Here is a 22231-nt window from a genome sequence, read left to right on the forward strand (position 1 = left end):
GTAAACTAAATCAAGGAAGTTGGAAGTACAATAAGGGCTGCTAGAAGAGTTATCAATGATAATGAAATTGTAAATAAGGTTTTAAATATAACTCTTCTTCCCATCTATGCTACAAAAATTTCTATAATTTAAGAAGTAAGAGCTATGTCTGGTGATGGTTTAGGTGGTCAATTGACTACTTTTAAGTTGAGAAATTATGATAACAATATGGTTTCACTTGGAAATGCTTTTAAGTCCTCACTAACCATTAGTAATTCAAAGACAAAGAATAAATGTAAAGAAGAAAGTGAATCTAAATATGAAGATGATCTAGATGAAATTGAAGCATTTCTTGCAATAAGGTTAAAAGAGGTAAAGGTAAATTCAAAGGTAAACTGTCCCTAATTTTTTTTAAGTACAATAAAGTTGGTTATTTTGATGCTAAATGTCCTTACAAAAGCAAGAATAACATAAATGAGGTGAAAGATCACAAGTATAGGAAGAACAGTGACTATAAAGAAAAATGAAAGAAGACACACTACATTGTTGAAGACGAGCACATTGAATCCAAAATTGATGAAGAGAAAGAAGTAGTTGAGATGGTTTATGTTGCTATCAAGGAAGATCCCATTGGAGAAAGGTATGAGAGTGAAACTACCCTTATTTTACATGTTAGCAAGAATGATACATGGATTATAGATAGTGGATTCTCACATCACATGACTAGTGACATAAGTAAGTTTGACATATTTGAGGAGATTGATGATGATGGAATGATTAAGTTAGGTAATGATGTTCCATGTCAAGTAAAAGAAAGAGGGTCATTAACGTTAAATGATAAAATCAGATGTGATTATTCTAACTGAGTACAAAGACTAAAGTATAATCTTTTGAGTGTTTCTCAATTGAATAATTCAAGTCACAAGATGGAGTTTCAGAACAAAAAAGTCAAGATCTTTGATGATGAATGAAATCTAATTGGAACTGGGATGAAAATTAAAGGTAATTTACTGTATCTTGATCCTACTATTGAGACATGCTTTTTTGTTAATATCAAGGATGTATTGTTGTGGCATAAGAGGTTGTGTCATGTAAATTTTGAGAATGTGGTGAAGGTGAGTATAAACAAAAGAGTTAGAGGCTTGCCAAATCTGTAAAAACCTAAGAATGCTATGTGCAAAGAATGTTATCTTAGCAAGATGATAAAGTCAATCTTTTCAAGAAAGGTACACACTTCTAACAATATTTTGAAATTAGTGCATATTGATCTATGTGGACCAATGTGTATGGAAAGTTATTTTAGTGACAAATATTTCATCTTGTTTGTTAATGACTATTCTAGAATAATGGCTACCATGTTCATGAAATTGAAATCACATGCTTTTGATATGTTCAAATTGTATAAGGCTAGAGTTGAGAAAGAAACTGGTAAATCATTGAAATGTTTGAGATCTAATAGAGGTAGTGATTGTTTGTCTATTGAATTCACTAACTTTTGTGTTGAGCATGGTCTTAAAAGATAATTATGTGCACCATGGACACCACAACAAAATGGAATTACTGAGAGAAGAAATAGATCAATTGTGGATTATGCAAGGGCATTGTTGATTAAAGAAGATATTGCATAAATCTTCTAGAGAGAAGCTCTTAACATTGTTGTTTATACTCTCAATTGAGTTCAGTTCAAGAAAGGAATAAACAAGACACCCTATGAACTCAAGTATGGTCATACACGTAATGTAGGCTATTTTAAGATATTTTGATGTAGGTGTTACATTCATAAGGATGCAAGGAATGGTAAATTGGATTCAAAAGGAGATGAGGTATTTGTCTGGGCAATTCATCTAAGAACAAAGATTATAAATGTTTGAACAAATCTACTAAACAAAATGATTGAAAGTGTAAATGTGAGAATTGATGAATTTGTGGACAAGAATAGGCTATTTTAAGCCTTAAATAGCCTTTAATTCCTAGTTGTGCACCTATGTGAGGTATGCAGTTGTGCACTTGCACAGTGAAAAGTGGGGTGGAAGACTTAAGTCTTATCTAAGTGGCCACAAAGGAGTGCACATGTACACCTTGTGGAGGTGTGCATGTGTGCACCTTCATGGGACCTGAAATCTTTGAAAGTATTTTGTTTAATTGTTTTTTTTAATGTTCTGAAGGTGCACACATGCACACCTTATGGAGGTGTGCTTGTGCACACCTTCATACTACTTTAGGAGCTTAGGTTTTCCTTAGGTTAGCCTTGTTTAGGTTAGGTGTTCAAAAGTTGGAAGGTGCACATGTGTTCACCTTTATGGTGCCTTGTGTTAGTGTATATGCATGAGCAAAGAAGCACAGGGACCAGGAGTGTGAGGTGTGTGTCAAATGAGAGGTAAGTGCAATGTGGGAGAGGGAAGGAGGCATGGGGTCTTATATAGACCCCACAGAAAATGCACTGAGGAAGTCATGTAGATGTGCACCTCTAGGGTGCATGCACTTGTACATCCATAGGAGGTGCACCGGTGCACACTTCTAGAGATGCACAATTGCACAACTCCAAAAGGGTGTACATATGTGCACCTTGTGAAGGTGCGCATTTACACACCTATTTGGGAGTGCAAAAGAATGACCTCCAAAAAGTGTCTCTCTAGGTTCTTGATTATCTAGGTCTCTCCAGTCAGATGCTAGGGCTTGACCTACACTTCTAGAGAAGTCCAAAAGTAACCTAGACTCCAGACTAGGAACTTGGTAGGAAAAAAATTAGTAGGGGCTCCCCATTTTTAGGAGAAATAGGGAGTGCATTATGAGACCACAACAAGTTGCTTATTGGTTGATGGTGGCGTGCCCATCTCCAAGACATAACAATAATTTAGTTTTTGTTAAAGTTGACTCTCTTCTCCAATTTGGAAGGTACTAGTCATATCAAAATTTGAAAATTAAGGACAACTATGTGGAAGGTAAACAATCAGTATTAGCTCACATTCATATGCTCCTACATATTTTTTGAAACCCTCCCCCTTTATTGCAAACATTTGTTATTATAATAAATTTCCCTTAGAGAACTTTTGCCAACTCAAGAGTATTGTTAAGTCTGCAATCGCTATAATTATTTCAGTACAAGTTAAGGTACAACCACCTAGGTCTTACAAAGCCTAAAGTGTGTAGATTGAATAAAGTTAAGGTTTAATCTTCTTTTTTGGCTAAAATTGTGTTGAGTTTCCTAGCATCAAGTAGGCAAGCTTGTAGGAAGTCAACTAATGATTTTGTGCACCAACAAATTGGTGACTCTACTTGGGAGAATTGCTCATGATTCACATTATGCATTTACCCAGATATTTTTAGTTTTATAGACCAATAAATTGAGAAAATAAAATTGCAACTTTACTAGAGAAAGAACTCAAAAGACCTAGTAAGTAGTGTTTTTTCAAAGGACATATTTTTACACTCTACTAGAGTATGAAATTTTGATTGAAGAAAAATTGGCGACTCTACTATTTTGTGTATTCAATTGTTTGTATTTGAGAATAGAAGAAGTAGCATGCATTCATCCATGAAGTTTAATGTAGAGAAGAAGGTCTATGCATTCTTGGAAAATATTTATAGCATACTCCAAAAAAAAAAAAAAAAGATAACCAATCAGCAGATATGTCGTTAACTGGATATAAAAAATTTGTAGATAGAGAAAAATATTTGTGTGATGACGATCAAATGGATACTCAGCATAAAGAAAATCAATTTTTTGAATGGAACTCAAGGTGATTTGGAGCCCACCAAATTGTTGATGAATCAAGTGAAGAAGACAATAATGAAGAAACAAATGAGGATTCTCAAAAGATTACAAAGGCATTAGAAATTCTACAGTCTTTGAGAAGGGCTACAAAGGAATTAAGAGGAGTTTTCAAAGAATTAATAGAAAAAGCTAACTTGAGCAAAAATATTATTAATACACTGGAGCATGCTAAAGAAAAAGTGAATAAAGAGAAAGGTCGGTCATTGAAATACACCCCTCCTCATAAAACTAAAAAATCCTCTTTCAATACTATGCATAAAAACTCATTGTATAAAAATGAGGAAAATAATAGTTTTATTGACCAAAATAAAAAATGAGGCAAGTAGAGATAGAAATAATTGGAGGAATAATACTGTTAACAATCAAAATAATAATCGAAACAATTTGAGGAGGTTTAACTTTAATCAAAATAACTAACGAGAGAGAGCCCCTATGAACATAGAACTATATAAGAAACTATAATTCTTAGGAATAATAGGTTACCCTAATCCTATATCCAATGATCTGAGAAGCGCTATACCTAAATTCTCTAAAGAAGGAGATCAATTTGAAGAAATACATGTCATTAATCTTAAAAGTGTCATTGAAGAACTAGAAGAACATAATGAAGATGTATTCATCAAATTATTTGTCCAATCTCTAACCAATGATGTTGCATAATGGTAAAAAGGGTTGCTTAAAAATTAGTTAACTAGTTAGCATGATTTTGTAGACTTGTGCCTTGATCAGTTTGGGAACCATACTGATACCTATTTTGTGTCATGAATTAACCAATCTGAAGAAGAATTCTAATGATACTATTTTTGAATTTAATAAAAAGATTCAATAAAATCTTGAGTAGGATACCTCAAGACATTAGGCATGTTGACTCCTTTCTCATAATTTTTTATTTATGTGCCTTTGAAAGAAAGACATATTATGCAATAAGGTCTCATAGACCTAATACATTGCAAGAAGCATGTTTAAAGTGGCTATGACGATTGAAAATGATAAAAAGGTTGTAAGTAGGAAAAAGAGAATATCCTAGGTCGTTTGATCCCAAAGCACCTAAGAAAAATAAGGAAGAACATAAGATTGACAAGATCCTCAGGATGATTAAAGATTACATGTGAAGAAATAAAATGAAGGAATAAAAAATAATATACCTTATAATAAGGAGAGATATAGGATGCAAGACATGGCATACACCACATCATGAAAAGATGGTAAACCTACCAAGAACACTTATACTCCTAACCACTTCAAAGAAATAATAACTATGTTGAGAATGGTCGATGGTGTGAAGTATGTAGAATGCCACATTCTCCATAACAATGTTTAGTGACTAGGAATGTCTATGATTATAACTTTCATTTCAAACATGAAGCACCAATAAATGCTTTGTCCTCATAACCCTTTTGGGGTAAAGATTCCTCAAAAGATGAATATGTTTCAAATGTTGATGCATGAAGGATGAGATACTCAAATCAAAAAGTTCACTCAGATGAAGAACCAATTAGAAGAATTATGACTATTGAAGAAAGAAAAGATCTCACAATTGTAGTGGATGAAAAGGCTAAGAATAACTAAAAATTGAGGAATATGATAATTAATTGAGACCCCAAAAAAAGATGATAAGCTCGCTCTAAAAAAAGGGATTGCATTGAGTAAGCCTACTTAGAATACCTTACAACAGACCCTAGAAATAGATCAGCAAGCACTAGGTAAGGAACAAGTGAGTAACTCAATTATTTCAAATTCTCTATCTCAATTAAAGGTTTCTGTCCCATTCTTAGAAATAGTGAAAAATCTTGAATATGGCAAGGAATTCGAAATATTATATAATAAGATGGTTATGAATGGTATGATAAATTCAAGTGTTGCTATGAATATTATGCATGTTTTTGATAATAAAAATAGGTTTTACAGGGATCCTAAAACTCACAAGTTAAAACATTTCAAATGGCTAATAATAAGAAACAAAAGCCCAACCAAAGAACAATAGCCAACCAAAAGGCCAGTACAATAGACAGGCAAAAAGCCAGAAGAATAGACAAACAAAAAGCCAACTATCAAAAAACTATAGTAGTCTAATAGTCCAAAAGATAGGAAAAGAAAAACCTAAGTTATTCCTCTATCTTTCTCTCAAGTTCCTACATCGTTTTTGCCACTTCATAGGCTTTGTGTAACTCCTCAACAATTTGCTTCTACTTCTTCTAACTTGTCCAATCAGAGCTACTAAAGGTAATGTTTGTCATCATGTCCTCTTTCATTCTATCTCTAGCTTTGTCCTTTTTCTCATTTTCATCCAGTGAACCTTTAGCTTTTAGCATTCTGGCAAGGGAAGAGATGTTATCATTTATAGAAGTTAGAATGGAAATCATCTGATTAGCTAGATTATGGTTGTAATTTTCCAAACTCTGAATTCTCTTTTTTTCCAAGCTAAGGCACTCCCCCTGATCATTCAAATCACCATAATCTAGCTTCTTCCTTTTGTTCTCTAGCTGACCCATTCTTTCTCTGAACTCCTCCAATTCATGGTATAGCCATTTTATTGACCTAAAATTGTTAATCATATTGTTTCTAGAATTATTAAAAAAACTCCTGCCCATTTCCCTTGCATTATCTGAAATGGCCACCATGGTTGGATCAATGAGATCCTCCATCTAGAGCTAACCCTTCTTTTCTTTGAGAATTTGGGGGTTCATTACTTCTCTGACAATACCCATTTTCGAAGTTCTAACATTGAAATTTTTCTAGGCCATACGCATGTCTTTAATTACCACCTCTCCACCCTCACCATTGTTCTTCTCCTCATCATGTTCCTGAGGATGAATAGGGGAAAGATGAATGGCAGAGATCTCTAGCCTAGAATCCAAATTCCTCTTATAATCCTTCTCTTTAGACCTCCTCTATTTTTTAGCCACCGACTCCTCCTTGTTATTATCCTCATCCTCATCATTCTCATCCTCGGTATTCATATCCTCCCGTTCTTCATTGTATTCTTCATCTCCTTGACCTGAAGTTTGCGGCCCTAGCCCTCTAGGGCTTTTCCTACATGGGGTATTTGTTGATGAGGGCAATTTCTTCTCCTCAACCTTAGCCTTCTTACCAGACAAAATGTTATCTTTTTCATCCTCCAAACTAATACTCTAAATATCCTTTGAGTTAGATGAGAAGCTAGAGCTTCTTGTTTCCATAGACACATCCACAACCTAGGTGAGGGTTTTGCTTTTGGTCTGAGCCTTGAAATGCTCATATATCAGTAGCATTAACCCCTCATGTAGGGTCAAATTAGTCGAGGGCTATTTCTTATGCCAAAAAATATCGTTACACATGGAAGTATATAAATAAAAAGGGAAAGAAACCTTAACACCATAGCAAAAATGATTGAGTAAAACAAAAGGGTTTGTTCTTACTCTATCAAATCTAGTGTCCAAAGATATATACTCTATAATAGCCCTCAAAACATACCTCCATAATTTCTTGATAGAGTCCATTTCGTAGTAAGTTTTTCTCTTAACCAGTGCCTTTCTCTCCTCCGTATTCTTTGCAAAGTCCTTCATAGTGTTCGTTGACACCTTCTTATCTTTATAAAACTTCAACCCCTTAGCCAAAATTTCAGTTACATGAACAATGATATCCTTAGTCACCTAAAATGAAACCCCATCCACTTTAATCCTCCCATTCTTCTAAGAGTTTACCATATTGTTAGTGATCGCAGGGTCAAATCCATGAAGTTTAGCAATAAAATTGGTTATACCTCTCTTCTCTAACTTCTCTTAGAATTTAGCCCTTTATTTCCATTTGTTTGTCTCTCCAACTAGTTATTTCCTACTTCTTTCCCCTACTATTTCAAAATTCTCAACACTAACTATTCTCATAAACTCTGTCCTCTGATTGCCTTTCTCAAATCTCTGAAAACCCTACTGGAAGCCTCTCTGCTAATCATCGATTTGTCTTTCTCTTCCCCAAAAATGGTAAAGAAGAAGAAAAAAATTGACCTAAGAAATGTATCAATTTGACACTGATAACATCACCTGACTTCACCTTCCTTAATCACTATTATTACAATTACTCAAACCCTTACTCACATTAATATCCATATTTGACTTTAGGTATCCCCCATACTGCCCTAGATTCTTTCTAGATCAATACAGCTTTTCACATCTTCTAGGATGTCCTCGCTCGAGTTCCAAACCATCACCTTTTCTAGCTTAACTACTTCATTGGAAAATCAATTTGCGATGGAATTTGCCTCCCTAAATTCATGGTTGATGTGGAATCCATCAAAATTGCCAAGAATAGAATGAATTTCTTTATTGATATTAGCTATGGGCCATGTTGGTTGGGTAATCCTTTTAATACACCTTATGATGTTATTTGAATCCCCCTCCAACCATAATTTTTTGACTCCCATAGCTAAAGCTAATTTCATTGTGTGGAGAGATGCATTAGCTTTTGCATAGTGGTTCGTCTGATATCCCAAAGGGTGAGATATAGCTGCAATCCCTCCACCATAACAATTTCTAATGATACCTCCACATCACAAAGGATCAGGGTTTCCTTTAGCCACACCATCAAAATTTTCTTTATGCCATCCCTCAAGAGGGAGCATCCATTTCACCTTTTGTCTTTTGGCCCTCATATCCTTTTCCTTCTCCTTTTTCTTACCACCATCTTCAATGTCTCCCCCCTTTCTAACTTGGTAATTTTCCTTTATATTACTATAAATTTTACCTGCCAAACAAAAGCAGGTTAGTCTCTATCCCTAAAAATATGATTGTTTCTTTCCTTCCAAACTCCCCAACAAAAATGAGGCAAAGACCAGATACTTAAATCTTAAAAAATTGTACCTTTATTCATGTTATTCCATTGACAAAAGAAATCCAACACATTACCTGGCTTGCACCAACTAACCCCAAAATTCTTAGCAATACTATCCCAATCTTCCCTCAAAAAAGGACAATGGATAAACATATGATTGACCATTTCCATTTGATGTTTACACAGTATACATCTATTTGGGATATAATGTCCTCTTTTAATCAAATTTTCCTAAGTAAGAATTTTGTCTTGTAGCACAAGCTAGAAAAAATATTAATCTTTGGAGTAAGCCCAAGTAACCAAGCTTTTTTTGAAGGTGGCTTCTTGTTCAAGTTGCAAAGAGAATTATATCCCAAAGCAACCGAATAACATCCATTAGGATTATCTTCCCATATTAATTCATCTCTATTATTATTTAGAATCATTGAGTTCAACATTATCATTATTGGCTTTAGATCATTTGAAATGAGAGATAGGTCTCTCCAACCCTGATCAGTTCTATAGTCCCTAACTTTTAGTCCAAATTTCTCAACACAAATATTTACCTAGTTTACAAAATTAGGATTATTTATTAGAGGGTCTTGGACCAACCAATTATCATGCCAAAAGAGAATGTCATCACCATTACCCACTTTCCACTTTATCTTAGCTTTGGTTATGTCCCTTGCCTTGAGGATACCATTCCATATGACAGACCCATTTAGTATATCATCATTATTAAGTAAGACCTGAATAGTAGACCTTTTGACATACTTCTTAACTAAAATATCTCTCCATTCCCCTATACTATTAAAAATGTACCAAATCTATTTAGTTAGAAGAGCCTTATTTAGATGTTTTAATTTCCTGATACCCAAGCCCCCATAGCTCTTAGGAAGACAAACATTATCCCAAGCCACAAGAGGATATATTTTATGTTACTTAAGGATAGACCATAGAAAATCTCTCTAGATATTTTCCATTTTATCAAAAAACTTAGCTGGTATCCTAAAGAGGCTCAGGGCATACATCAGGAGATTCTGAAAAGTGGACTTAACCAAAAGACATTTTCCTGCTTGACTAAGAGAAGACCCTTTCCATCCCACCAATTTTTTGCTAAACATATCAATAATCCCATTCCAAAAATAATTAGGAGGCCTAGTACCCATTGGGAGACCAAGATAGCTTAAAGGTATCTTAACCACTCCAAATCCAAGAATCCTAGCAATTTTCCTTTGTCTATCCTCTGGAGTGTTGATGAAGAAAATAGAACTTTTCTCCCAATTTATAAGCTGGCTTGATCCTCTGATTAAATATTCAGAAGATCCTTCATCACCTTAGCCTCCTTATCATAAGCTTCCCCTCCCATAATGGTATCATCCACAAGTTGTTGATAAGTAAAAGAAACATTCCTAGAGGAAGGCCTCATCCCTCTAAGTCTCCCTTCTTGTTTATTATTCTCAATCAAACTTCCAATACTTTCAACCATTATAATGAACAAAATAGGAGAGAGAGGATCCCCCTATCTTAAACCTCTCGAAGGTTTGAAAAAATTAGAGGGAACCTCATTAATCAAAATGGCTAGAGAAGAAGTAGAAATATGTTGAGATATAAGCTTGCAAACTTTATGATCAAAGCCAAAAGCTTGAAGCACCAAACCTAGGAAAGTCCAGTCCACCCAGTCATAGGCTTTAGAAAGATCTAGCTTAAGAAGCAAGCCTTCTCCTTTTCCTACTTCAATGGAATGAATAACTTCATGAACCATCATGATAGAATCCAAAATTTGTCTTCCAAGAATGAATCTCGTTTGTTGCTAAGATATGATCAAAGGGAGAATTTTTAGAAGTCTGGATGTTAACACCTTTGAAATGGTCTTGTAGAAAGAGTTACAATGACTAATAGGTCTAAATCTATCCAAAGAATTGGCCCCAAGAACTTTAGGAATGAGAACTAGGAATGTAGAATTGATCTCTTTTAGGAGGCTTCTAGCTCCAAAAAAATCCTAAACAGCCTTTACCACATCTTCCATAACCATCTCCCAGTATGTCTGAAAAAAGAAGGTTGGAAAACCATTTGGTCTAGGGGCTTTATAAGTTGAAAGAAAGAACAAATCAACTTTAACCTCCTACACTTTAGGAATTACCCTCAACATTTTGTTATGATGAGGTTGAATAATGTAAGGAAGACAAGAAATAATTTCATTCTGATCCACCACAGATTGTAAGGAAACTCAGGTGCAAAAACAACTTCCTACAATAATCTCATAAGGAAAGTATGATGCAAATCCTATTAAAATCTTCTACACTTACAGATTCAATATCATGTAAACAACAATATTACAGCCAACCATGCATACTGAAAATAGACAGAGAAAGGAACACATAACACAAGGATTTTCCGGTGGGGAAAAACCTTTCGGTAAAACAACCCCACCCCTTCAGAACCTGCACAATGTATTATCTTCAACACAAGGTTACAATACACTTTCAATGCAAGTTCAACATCAACAACAGAAGACTCCAATAGCTACTCGCAGTACCAACAATACACCTTTTTCGCATCACATCTCTTTGCAACTCTAAAAATGCTTATAACATGTGCTTCATTTTAGGGCTACTCCCAAAGGTAAACCATATTAGGGTTTTACCATTCTCCAAGAAAATAGGAACCCCAAAAAATGTTGAACCCCACTATTGGGGTAGAGTGTACAGTACTCAAATATCTTAGTTGCGACATGTCTTCACCTGTCATTGAATCTTCCTAACATAGCTCTTATGTGTCAGAGGAATCCGTCATAACCGTTTTAGTCATGATCTCCTTACACAATTCAAGATGTCGACACATCAACATTATTTGCAAGAAATACATTTTACAAAACAAATAATAAGAATAGGAATTATACAAGGTTGAGACACCTTATTCCTAACACAGATAACATGGGGTCCCAGGACAAAAAAGAAGAGAAAAAATAAATAGCTTCAGTTGCAATTTCATTCTCTCTAGTCAAAAGACCCCACCCCTTTTTTAAGCTAGATATTCTATTATTAGCTCTATGCTTTAGAGTAGAAAGATGAAAAAACTTGGTGTTTTGATCCCCCTCTTTAAGCCAATTGATTCTTGATCTTTGTTTCCAGAACTTCTCTTCTTTACTTATAATATTGTGCAAGTTAGTTAGAATAGACATCTCAACATTCCTATTCAAATCATTATACCCATTTTTTTGAATGGTGTCCTGAATTGAACTAAGCTTGACAGACAACTCCTCTTTATCCTGAAAAATATGGCCAAAATTCATCTTGTTCCAAATTTTAATCAACCGTTTCACATTACTCAGCTTCTTTGCAACTCTAAACATAGTCATTCCATCCACTTTCATACCCCACCAAGAATATATCCTATTTAGTAAATATGGATGGGAAATCCACATCTTTTCAAACCAAAAAGGGTAGTTCCTCCTACGTTCAAGAGAGACAACTGAGAGGGATATGGGAGAGTGATCTGAACAAACTCTAGGGAGAATGGACAACTTGAAAGAAAAAGACTTCAACCAATCCAGAGAAATAAGAGCTCTATCCAAACAAACCTGAATACAATCGCTTCCAAATCTTTTATTGGACCAAGTGTAAATCCCACCCAAAAGATCCACATCTAAAAGAGCCAAATTATTAATAAAATTAGAGAGATCCAACTTACTATCCCAATCTGGGGCCAAACCTCCCATTTTTTCCTCATCAATGAGAGGAGTATTGAAATCCCCCATGATGATACCTTTATTCAAATTACTGTTCTGAACCATATCACCAATCTTAGTCCAATAATACTTTCTTTCCCTTTTAGAATTAGGAGCATAGAGATTCAAAAGGAACCAATAATCATTGGAATACAAATGAAACACTTTACAAAAAAGAATATTACCATCATTATACAAGGAAGAAAAATTGAATTGTTTATTATTAAAAAGAGTGAGCAAACCTCCCGACGCTCCTTTAGAATCCATAGCTTCTCCAACCATACTGTTGCTAAAGAAAATCATACGCAGAACCTCCTTCTTCATTTTAGTTTCTTGAATCAGCATAATATTAGTTCTTTGATCTCTAATCATATTCCTAAGAATTTCTAGCTTATGGACCCCATTAAGACGCCTAATATTCCAAGAAATTATCTTCATTTCCAATTAGAAGCACACTTCAAAATAATTCTTTGGCTCCCATCTACCAAGTTCCTTCTGGTCTCCTCTTGTAAGACTTGACTTAAAAACCTCCTGCCTACTGACTTCAGCGTCCCTCCAAAGTTTGGTTTTCCATGACTCTTGGTCTGAGCTGGTGACACCAAAGAGGGATCCTGACTATTTTTATTTTATTTTTTTTGCTTTCCTTTTTTTTTCTTTGGACAATCATCAACCCTTTCCATCTTATCAGGAGAAGAGAGATTACCAATAATCTCAAATCTCTCTTCTAGATTATAGGAAACAAATTGGTCCTTCCGAATACGAAATGGAAAACCCAAGACTTTCTCTTGATTTTCCCTTTCAAACTCCACTTCATTATCCCCCTTTCTCTCCCTTTGAATTAAGAACATATTAATTTCCTAGGTCAAAAAATCAATCTTTGTCCTATTCTCCTTCCTCTCCACTAGAGGTGAAACCAAACTAGCTTCCTGATTTTGATAATCCTTCTATTTCCTTTCCTTATTGGAATCTACCATTGAAATTTCTTTTTTCAAAGCAACAACTTTCCCTGAGTTCCCACTATCCATGTGACCTTCCAAAATAGACATAGCTGAAACCTTCTCATTGATTTGAGATCCAGTCTGCTTCTCTAGGATATCCACCTCATTGGCTTCAGAGGAGCTAGGTATCTTAGGTGGGCCTTCCACCTCTATGATCTTAGATCTAGAGAAGACTATATCCACTATCTTTTCTACCTTTAATTCATTCTGGGGTGGTTTATTCCCTCCTTTAATAGGACCTTCTACTTTTGACTCTAGTTTGTTCCCTCCATTAAAAGGAACCTCCACTATTTTCTCCTGAAACTTCTGGCCTTCCTTTATATCCTTTTTTTCCCTAATTTTTTTCACCTTTCCTAATTCAAATATAATGGATTTCCTTTTCTTTTTAGCTTTAACCAGAGGGCACTGATTCGCCTTATGCCCAAATTTCAGACAATGAAAACAAGAAAAAGGAATATTTTCATAGTCCAACTTCTGAGTATGTGTGCCAAGCTTAGAATGAAAACACAACCTCTGGCATATCAGCCCCTTCCCTCACTCCAATACAAATCCTAGCATACATTAATCTTCTTTTGGAAGCTTTTATTGGGTCATTGACAAAAGCTCACAAAAGGATTTTACCACTCCCATAAACACATCCTCATTCCAAAACTCCAAGGGCAACTCCGAAAGTCTAACCCAAACTAGAGCTTGCACAAAAAATGAATTGTTCAAATCTAGCTTTGAAGTCCACTTTTGGAGAACTAGAGTTGAGTGACCTATACTCTAAGGTCCTTCACACAAAATGCCTGATAGGTCCTCCCTACATGAAAAATCAAAAGACAGAAAGCCTTTTGCCATTGCCAATACTCTAACTTGTCCCTTGAGCTTCCATTTTTTCTATGTGAATGATCTTACAATATCTATATTTAGCCTTTCTCCAATACACTTACTGACTAGGGTAGAAGCCATTAAAGCAATGCTATGATCTACCAACTCATTTGGTATAGTAATCACACAAGAACCCTTCTCCAAACTAGAGAGTATTTTAACCAGAGGAAAAGAAGACTTACCAATAGGCTTAACTCCAAAGAGAGAAGATCATTTTTTCAGAAGAACCCCAAACTGATCTGCTTGGAGGATGAAAAAGACTTTCCCTTACCTTTGTCCTTCTCATGTGGGTTCCCATCATTATTTTCTATCACATCTCTGATCTCTACAACCCCTTGACATTCTGTAACACCTCCCTATGATCCATGCTTCCATACCCCCCTTCTTGAGGAATCTCACCTAGGATAGGTTTTGAATTTTGAAAAGCTACGCTTCCCCATCCTCTTCCCTATCCACTCTCACTTGCCATCATGAATATTATGGATGTTGAAGTTATGACCAAATTAGGATTAAAATTAGACATACCTTATGGAAAGTGTTATGTGATGGATAATAGGTCTATCCTAGTAACTAGGTTAGTAAAAAAGTTGACTTCAAGCTCCCATCTTGTCCTGATGTTTCATATAAGATTGATATAACCGTGGTTGATGTCCCAGCTTCCTATGGTCTATTACTTTCAAGCCAATGGTCAAATCTAGTTGGGAAGCATATACAATTGGATTTTTCTTATGCAACAATTCCTATAAATTGTAAGGATATAAGGATTAATAAATAACCTAGATTTGAATATATCATTGAACATTTTCACTCTGACATAAAAATAGTTTTTGTCAAAAAAGAATGGTGATATAAGGCTATGTGTTGATTTCAAGAATTTGAATTTATCATCATTAAAGGATAATTATGCCTTTATGAATATGGAGGCTCTATTACAAAAGGTTACAAGAAATGAATTGCTATCTATGATGGATGGTTTATTTGGCTATAATCAAGTAAAAATTAAAGAGGTTGAACAATATAAAATGACATTTACTACTACATGGGGGACATATGTATATGCTAGGATGCCTTTCAACCTAACCAATGCAGGGGCAATATTTCAAAGGGCCATGGATGTTGCATTTGATGGTCTAATTGATCACATTTTGGTCATTTATGAGGATGATTTGACAAATTATTCAAAGGAAGCAAGAGATCATTGCAATCATTTAGAAAAAAATATTCAAGAGAGCTCTTGAATATGGAGTATCTCTCAATCCAAAAAAGTGTCAATTTAAGGTAATAGAAGGAAAATTATTAGGCCATATCGTTTCCATGGAAGGTGTCAGAATAGACCATAATAGAGTAAAGTTCATTGATAATATAAAATTCCAAAGATATTCATAGCAATACAATCATTCTTTGGTCATCGATTAACTTTTTCAAATGATTTGTGTCTAATTTTTTTGAAATTATTAAACCAATGTCAAAAAAAAAAATTAAAGGGCTGATTTAGTTTCAGAAGACGAGGCCTTACAAGCCTTTGCAAATATAAAAAGAGCTATCAAAGAAGCACCTATTCTTAAAGCCCCAGATTTCAGTAAACCTTTTCAAGTTTTTCTTTTGTATTTTATCATACGATTGTTGTCGTGATCCTCTAAAAGAATGAAGAAGGGCATGAACAACCTATTGCCTTCTTTATCAAGAGTCTACAAAATTATGAGTAAAACTATGATATAAATGAGAAGTAAGCTTGCTTTGGTCAAGGCAATCAAAGATTTTCACCAATACTTAGGAGGTGCTAGCATTATTGCTTATGTCCCCAGTGCAACAATTAAAGACATATTGAGACAAACTGAAACTATTGGAAGAAGATACATATGGATTAATTAGATCCAAGAGTTTAGCATTGATATTTAAATAACCAAATTGGCCTGAGGTCAAGGATTAGCAAAACTTATGGTGGATGCCTATTTAAAAGCATCACAAATCAATCAGGTGGAAGCAGATAATAGCATAATGAGCATATAAAATTATCCTTTGTATACTAATGTTGTTTATTATTTGACAACCATGAAAAGCCATGATAATTGGAGTGAAAATTTAAAAAGGATAGTTAAGTCACATGCAAAAAAAAATGTTCTTATTGAAGGAGATTTATATTGGAAAAATAGAGATGGCATATTACATTTATGTCTTGATGCTCATCAAGCACCTATTATTCTAAAACAATTGCATCAAGGAGTCTATGGAGGGTATTAAATGCCCCGACTCCAGCAAACAAGATTTTAAGAGTGGGATATTATTGGCCTCATTCCTTAGAGACTATTGTAACTATGTGAGAAAATGTGAAGCATGTCAAAGGTTTTTAGGTAAAACAAAATAGGATGGAGCTTTTCCCCTTAAGAAATTACAAGAACAAGAACCATTTCAGATGTGGGGAATAGACTTCATAGGTGAGGTTAGTAATAAGGCAAGCAGTGGAATCGGTTGGATTTTAGTTGCTACTGACTATTTTTCTAAATGGGTTGAAGACCAGAAGATCTACTAGTATTGTTTTTATAGATTTTATGATGAATAGTATATCAACAAGATTTGGTGTTCCAAGAAAAATTATTGTTGATAATGGGATGTGTTTCAGATAAGAAGAAGTTACAAAATTTTGCACTAAATATGGGATAACAGTATCATATTCATCCCCTTACCATCCATAGGGAAATGGTCAGGCATAATCAACTAATAATATTATCCTTAAAATTATAAAAAAAAGGATATTAGATATGTTGGTGTTTTTTGGACTACCAAGTTTCTCTAAACCCAATACCAAGATGCATAAGACCAAAATGAGCCTAAGGATTAGTTAGATCCCATATTTAGCAAGGTTAGTCTTAGCTCTGGACCAACTTCAACAAAGTACACAAAACTCTCTACACTTTAGGCTCTACAGTGCCAAGGTGGGTGCACCTTAGGGATTTGAATGTGATTACTTATTTTGATATTTCTCAATACTTGCTTACTAATACTTCTTCTTTCAAATTTATCCCTTATAGAAGATAATAGTTAATATTTTTCTTAGATTTGCAATAAAATCCTTGATTATAATAGCTAGTTATAACCAAAGGAAAACTATCACAAATAAGTGTTGACAAGCATTTTTAGTTCTTCATTACATAAATGGAAAATTGATTTTTGATTGATACATGCATTGTGCAACCATACGAATATATCAACTTGCAATTGAATTAATTGATCAATGCCTTATCCATTGTTACACAGAGTCAAAACCAATAACTCTAGACCTATTTCATTGACTTGTATTTAAATTTGTCAGCAATTAACTTTGAATTTCATTCTTACAATATCCCTCCCATATACTTGAAACCCTGTCAATTCTTGAAATAATTTACTTATTCTTTGAATTAAAATAAATCAATAAAAGACATACAACTCATCCAAGCTTCATTAAAATGAAAGAATTTTGTTCATCTCAGTCCCAAGATTACAAATATATAAGAATGGAGACAAAACTCAAAGACAAAGATATGCAGAACTTCCTTTTATATTAATTTCCTTTGAAAACAATTATAGTACTGATATAAACTCGAAGTATTGCTCAAAACTTGACAATCTTAATCACCCAACATTCACCATATTCTCATATTTACAAAACTAAATACAAACATATAATATGACAAAAAACTAGATTGACTGTGAATAACATACAACACTGAAAATTATACAAACTTCGGACCTCTACTCTACATCTTGGAAATCCTTATATAGAAGGATTGCAATAAGATTCAGATGAGAGGACACATGTCAAAACTCTAATGGAAAGAAAAATGGCTAGACATGTCTGAAAAGTTGCAATTAAAACATTATTGTACGTTCAAACCAAAATAGGAAGGTAATTGCAAAATTAGTAGGTGACATTTCCTGCAGGAGTCTTCACTTTAATTCCTTTTGTCTTCTCCTGTCTCTAACTTTCTTAAAAGATTCAAAAACTTTTTTCTTTCTTAATGGGCAGCTCAATATATCTAATCTTATGTAAATCTTCTTATGCCTTTAATTCCATAAATCTTCAACTACTCCTTGTTGTCAAAGCCTTAATTTCTCTAACTACCTCCTAGACATCTATCTCCCTTTTTGTGGGCCATATGGTTGTCTTAACCTCATCCAAGTCCTTTGTGGCTTTAATCCACCTGGAATCTATTTTAGCTCTTGATTCCAATGAAAATTTATTTAAGTCTATTTCAACTGTAAATAAGGAATCAATCAGGTTATTGAATGGGACATCACTATCATCTTCAAAAACTTATGCTATGGCTTCTTGAGTTAGCACTACATTGAAAGAATCTAACCACTCCTCCCAGTCTCTCAATTTGTTGTCAATATCCAAAATTGAAGCAATGCAGGGCTTAATCCCCTACGATAAAATTTTCATTTTCCTTGTATCATTTGCAACTTACTAGCAAAGAAGCCTATTAATTATTTTACTATTTCCAAGCCCTCCTTTACTGTAATTATTTTGTCAGGCAGATTTGGCTTTCTTTCCATCAACATTATTAGCCTCTCCAAAAATTAAAAATATGGCCCCCACATGTTGAAAGTGGGTGATAGCCATGTAAGTGCTTCATTACAAACATGCTCAACATCTTGTAAAGAAATATACAAAGCATGGGCTTGTTGGGATATATTTTTTAAACTCTCAACTCTATGGCCTATCATACCTTTAAGGACAGTTGTCCTTACTTCACCATCCTACTATGAAGATGGAGCATTAATGCTCATCCTTGTAGGTTCTATATCCCCTGCCTCCAGCCCCTCTTATTGAGTAGTTATTTCTAATGTGATTATGGTTGGTTTTTCCTGAATGCTCTATTTTTTATTCTGCTCTGCACCAGCTAGTTGTTCCTTCAGAGATGCAACTTCAGCTTCTAGCCCCTAAACCTTGGCCTCCAATTCTTCTATTCTTTGTTTATAGACATGGTTCTTTTTGAGTTCATCTTAATATAACTTCTTGACATCTATATAGTCATGGAATGATTTAGCCAATCTTTTCTCTATTTCCTCCACTTTGGCCTCATTCATGAATGAGAAATGCTTCACAACCTTGGAGGTTTCTATACCTGAGGTACCTTGTAGAGTACATACTATCATATTTCCCTGATCTATGCTTTGCACATCCATCAACTTGGGCTTATTAGATGCAGGATTCATGCTTCACATTGCTAAAGATTTGGAATCAATGTTAAAACCCGATAACCTCTACAATCCATCAACACCAAATGCCTCATAAGATACTGAATTTTCTTGTCTTCTAATCTAGTCAAGCATGAAAGCTTGTTCCAAATCCCATCTAGGTACTAGAAGCATACCACTTCTTTATACTAGTTCTCTAGCCTCTTGAGGAGTCATCACCTCACTCTTAAGATCATAAGCATGAAGCTTGTCTACTAATTCTTGCTTCTCCTCATCAGATTCTCCTGGCTTCATCTTCAATACTAGTTCACTCTATTTAATCTTGTACAGGAAGCTTTTGAACTCAATAGAGTTGATGAATTCATCATCTTCAACAAATTGTTGAGCCTTGATGATCATGTCATCCAGTCTTGATGTTGTTAGCTCCAAATCATTCAGAGAGTTCTTTGTTGCATTTACTATATCCTATAGGTAGCTCAGCCTCAAATCTACAAAATACTAATTTCTTTCAAGCTAAATTTGCAGAGTTCTTTGTTTCACCTTTTCTAGTATGTGAACTAACTTCTACCTTTTATTACCCTTGGTAACCCATGATACCTTTACAAGTTCATCTTCTTCAATTTTTGGGGTCACATCTAGTTTCAAGCTATCAAGGTTTACCCTTTCTTCTTCTCCAATTAGCCCCTTTGGTATTTGTGCCATGATCTCAACATGGTTAACGACCATCTTCCTTATCCTTTGTGGGTAAGGGACATCCATGTAAAAACCCTTAAAATTTGGGTCCAATCTTTTCAATTCCCTCTCCACCCTTAGAACATCATCAAACCTCTCCAATTTATCAACTGCCTCCCCCTCATCTATAATGTTGGGAATGAGGTCCTCATGTGGTAACTCTTTTTTTTTGGCAACACGTAATTTCTTATTTCTTTGAGGATATTCCTCATCCAATTATCTAGATCATACATTCTATAAGGGGCAATTGATAAATTAAAGTGGTGGAGGAAAGAATGTATTTAATCTAAGGATTTCTTTCCAATTGAAAAATCTCCTATCCTAAAGAACCTACACAAAAATGTACCTCTATGCACTTTAGGCTCTAGGTATTCTTTGTTCACCATCATCAACTACCACATGAATTCAATGATGACTAGTTTAGGAGGGATAAATTTGGGTAATATATGAGGAGGTTGAGAGCAACCATATACTCCGATGAGGGAAAAAGTTGGGAATAAGAATATGTCCCCCCCAATTATGGTCTAACCTTTTATTTTTAGTTAGAAGGGTCAGTCTTAATAGGCTCTTCAAAATCTCAAGTGCCCTAAAGTAACTAGGGTCTAACATTTTCATGATAATAGTACTAAAATTATTGAAAAAGGAAATAGAGTCAAAGTAGTGATAAGAACTATCCCATACTCATGTCCATAGCTACACCGTAAACTCTCCATTTGCATTAGAGGTGTGATCAATGAAATTTGGGCTAATAAAACCCACATTCTTTTATAGGATCAAGTGCATCAACAATGAGTAATGATGATATTTTAAATTTCCCATCTCTCCACTCTATGCTAGTCCAATGTTATCCTTTATTTTCTCTAGAATATACTCCACATAGTCATGTTCTCCACCATGGTATGAGTCTTGCACATCTCTAGCAATAATATATTTGGCCCTATATACCATATCAATTCCATCTATGCCAGCCACCTTGTGGACACCATACTCTATTTTCACAAAATAGTTTTTGAACTTGTCCAAAGGCATCTTCTTATCCACTTTCTTATGATAATTACCCACCTACTTGAGGTCCATGGTGGTGTGTTCCATCATAGATCTCCATGTATAAGCCTTAGTATTCCTTTTAATTTTTTCTTGAAAGTCAATTAAATCCACTGGATCGCTCATGGCTCCCTCCAATCCAAAGGGTTCAATGAAGGAAGCATGGTCTAATGTACACAAAATGGTGTTGTTGTGTCTATGAAATGATTTGGTAGCTAGATTATGATTTTAAAAGGGCCTTTACCAAATCAATATCTATGAATACTTTTGGAAAGATGAGCTTTGTCAGATTCTTCTTCCAAGGATTGCAAACAAGAAGCTTCTCTACTCTGTTGTGGTAGAAATACCTGAACAACTCATAACCATTAACACCAAGGAAAATAGCATCCCTATAGAAAGAATAAGGGTCATGAAAGTCATGGTCATTTGTAGAGATGACATTTGAAGATTCAGGGAATAACTTCATCCATTCTTCTGCAAAATGATTTGGTTTCTTCTGCCTCTTTCCACCTTTGGAACTAGAAGTCTCTGCAAATTCCATATCTGAATGTTGAATATCCTTAACCTCCTTATCAAACATCTTGACTGTATACTGAAAACACTTGAAAACTCTATAGTTAGTGCTTGAAAACTCTATAGTTAGTGCTTGAAAACAACAATCCTTCATACTAAAAGCACTGGAAATGTTGGAAATATCTTTTCTCTACAAATGGTAACCTACTACTAGCCTAGAGAACATTTTTATGTTGTGCATACTTCATCATCCTTCTCTGTGCATTGATACCATGCATGCTCAAGCATTAAATTCAATATTTTCTATGACCTTAGATGGAGCATCCACATAACTATCTAGCTCATAAATTCCTGTACTCTACTCAAAGTTCATTGGTCGTGGGCAATCTATTGTTATTCTAGCTCAGAAAGGCAAAATTCACTTTTTCATGTCAAACTTAGGGTTTGTAATCTTATGATCACCTTTGAAATGTAATCCCTTCATATCATCTTAGACAAGGAAATTATGCATTACGATCTTACAATCATCTAAAAATCAAACCCTTATCACATTCTTGTAAGCTTGGAAAATTGTCCTTATGATCTTATGATATACCATTTGTCATGTCTTCGAAGAGTTCTTGA

At 34.6% G+C, this 22231-nt stretch overlaps 1 protein-coding gene across 1 annotated transcript in view; it reads left to right on the top strand.

Annotated features, from left to right (window-relative positions):
- The first annotated feature begins 578 nt into the window (after positions 1-578).
- The window catches only part of LOC149567124 (toll/interleukin-1 receptor-like protein), a 65263-nt gene continuing 43610 nt past the window's right edge, over positions 579-22231 (top strand). The window contains exon 1 of the mRNA XM_089816606.1: positions 579-619. Coding sequence (XP_089672732.1) covers positions 579-619 — 41 coding nt within the window. The remainder of the gene's footprint in view (positions 620-22231) is intronic.

Source organism: Cupressus sempervirens, chromosome 3 (assembly GCF_028749045.1).
Source record: "Cupressus sempervirens isolate cs-2001-9-10 chromosome 3, ASM2874904v1, whole genome shotgun sequence".
In the NCBI taxonomy this organism is placed as follows: Eukaryota; Viridiplantae; Streptophyta; class Pinopsida; order Cupressales; family Cupressaceae; genus Cupressus; species Cupressus sempervirens.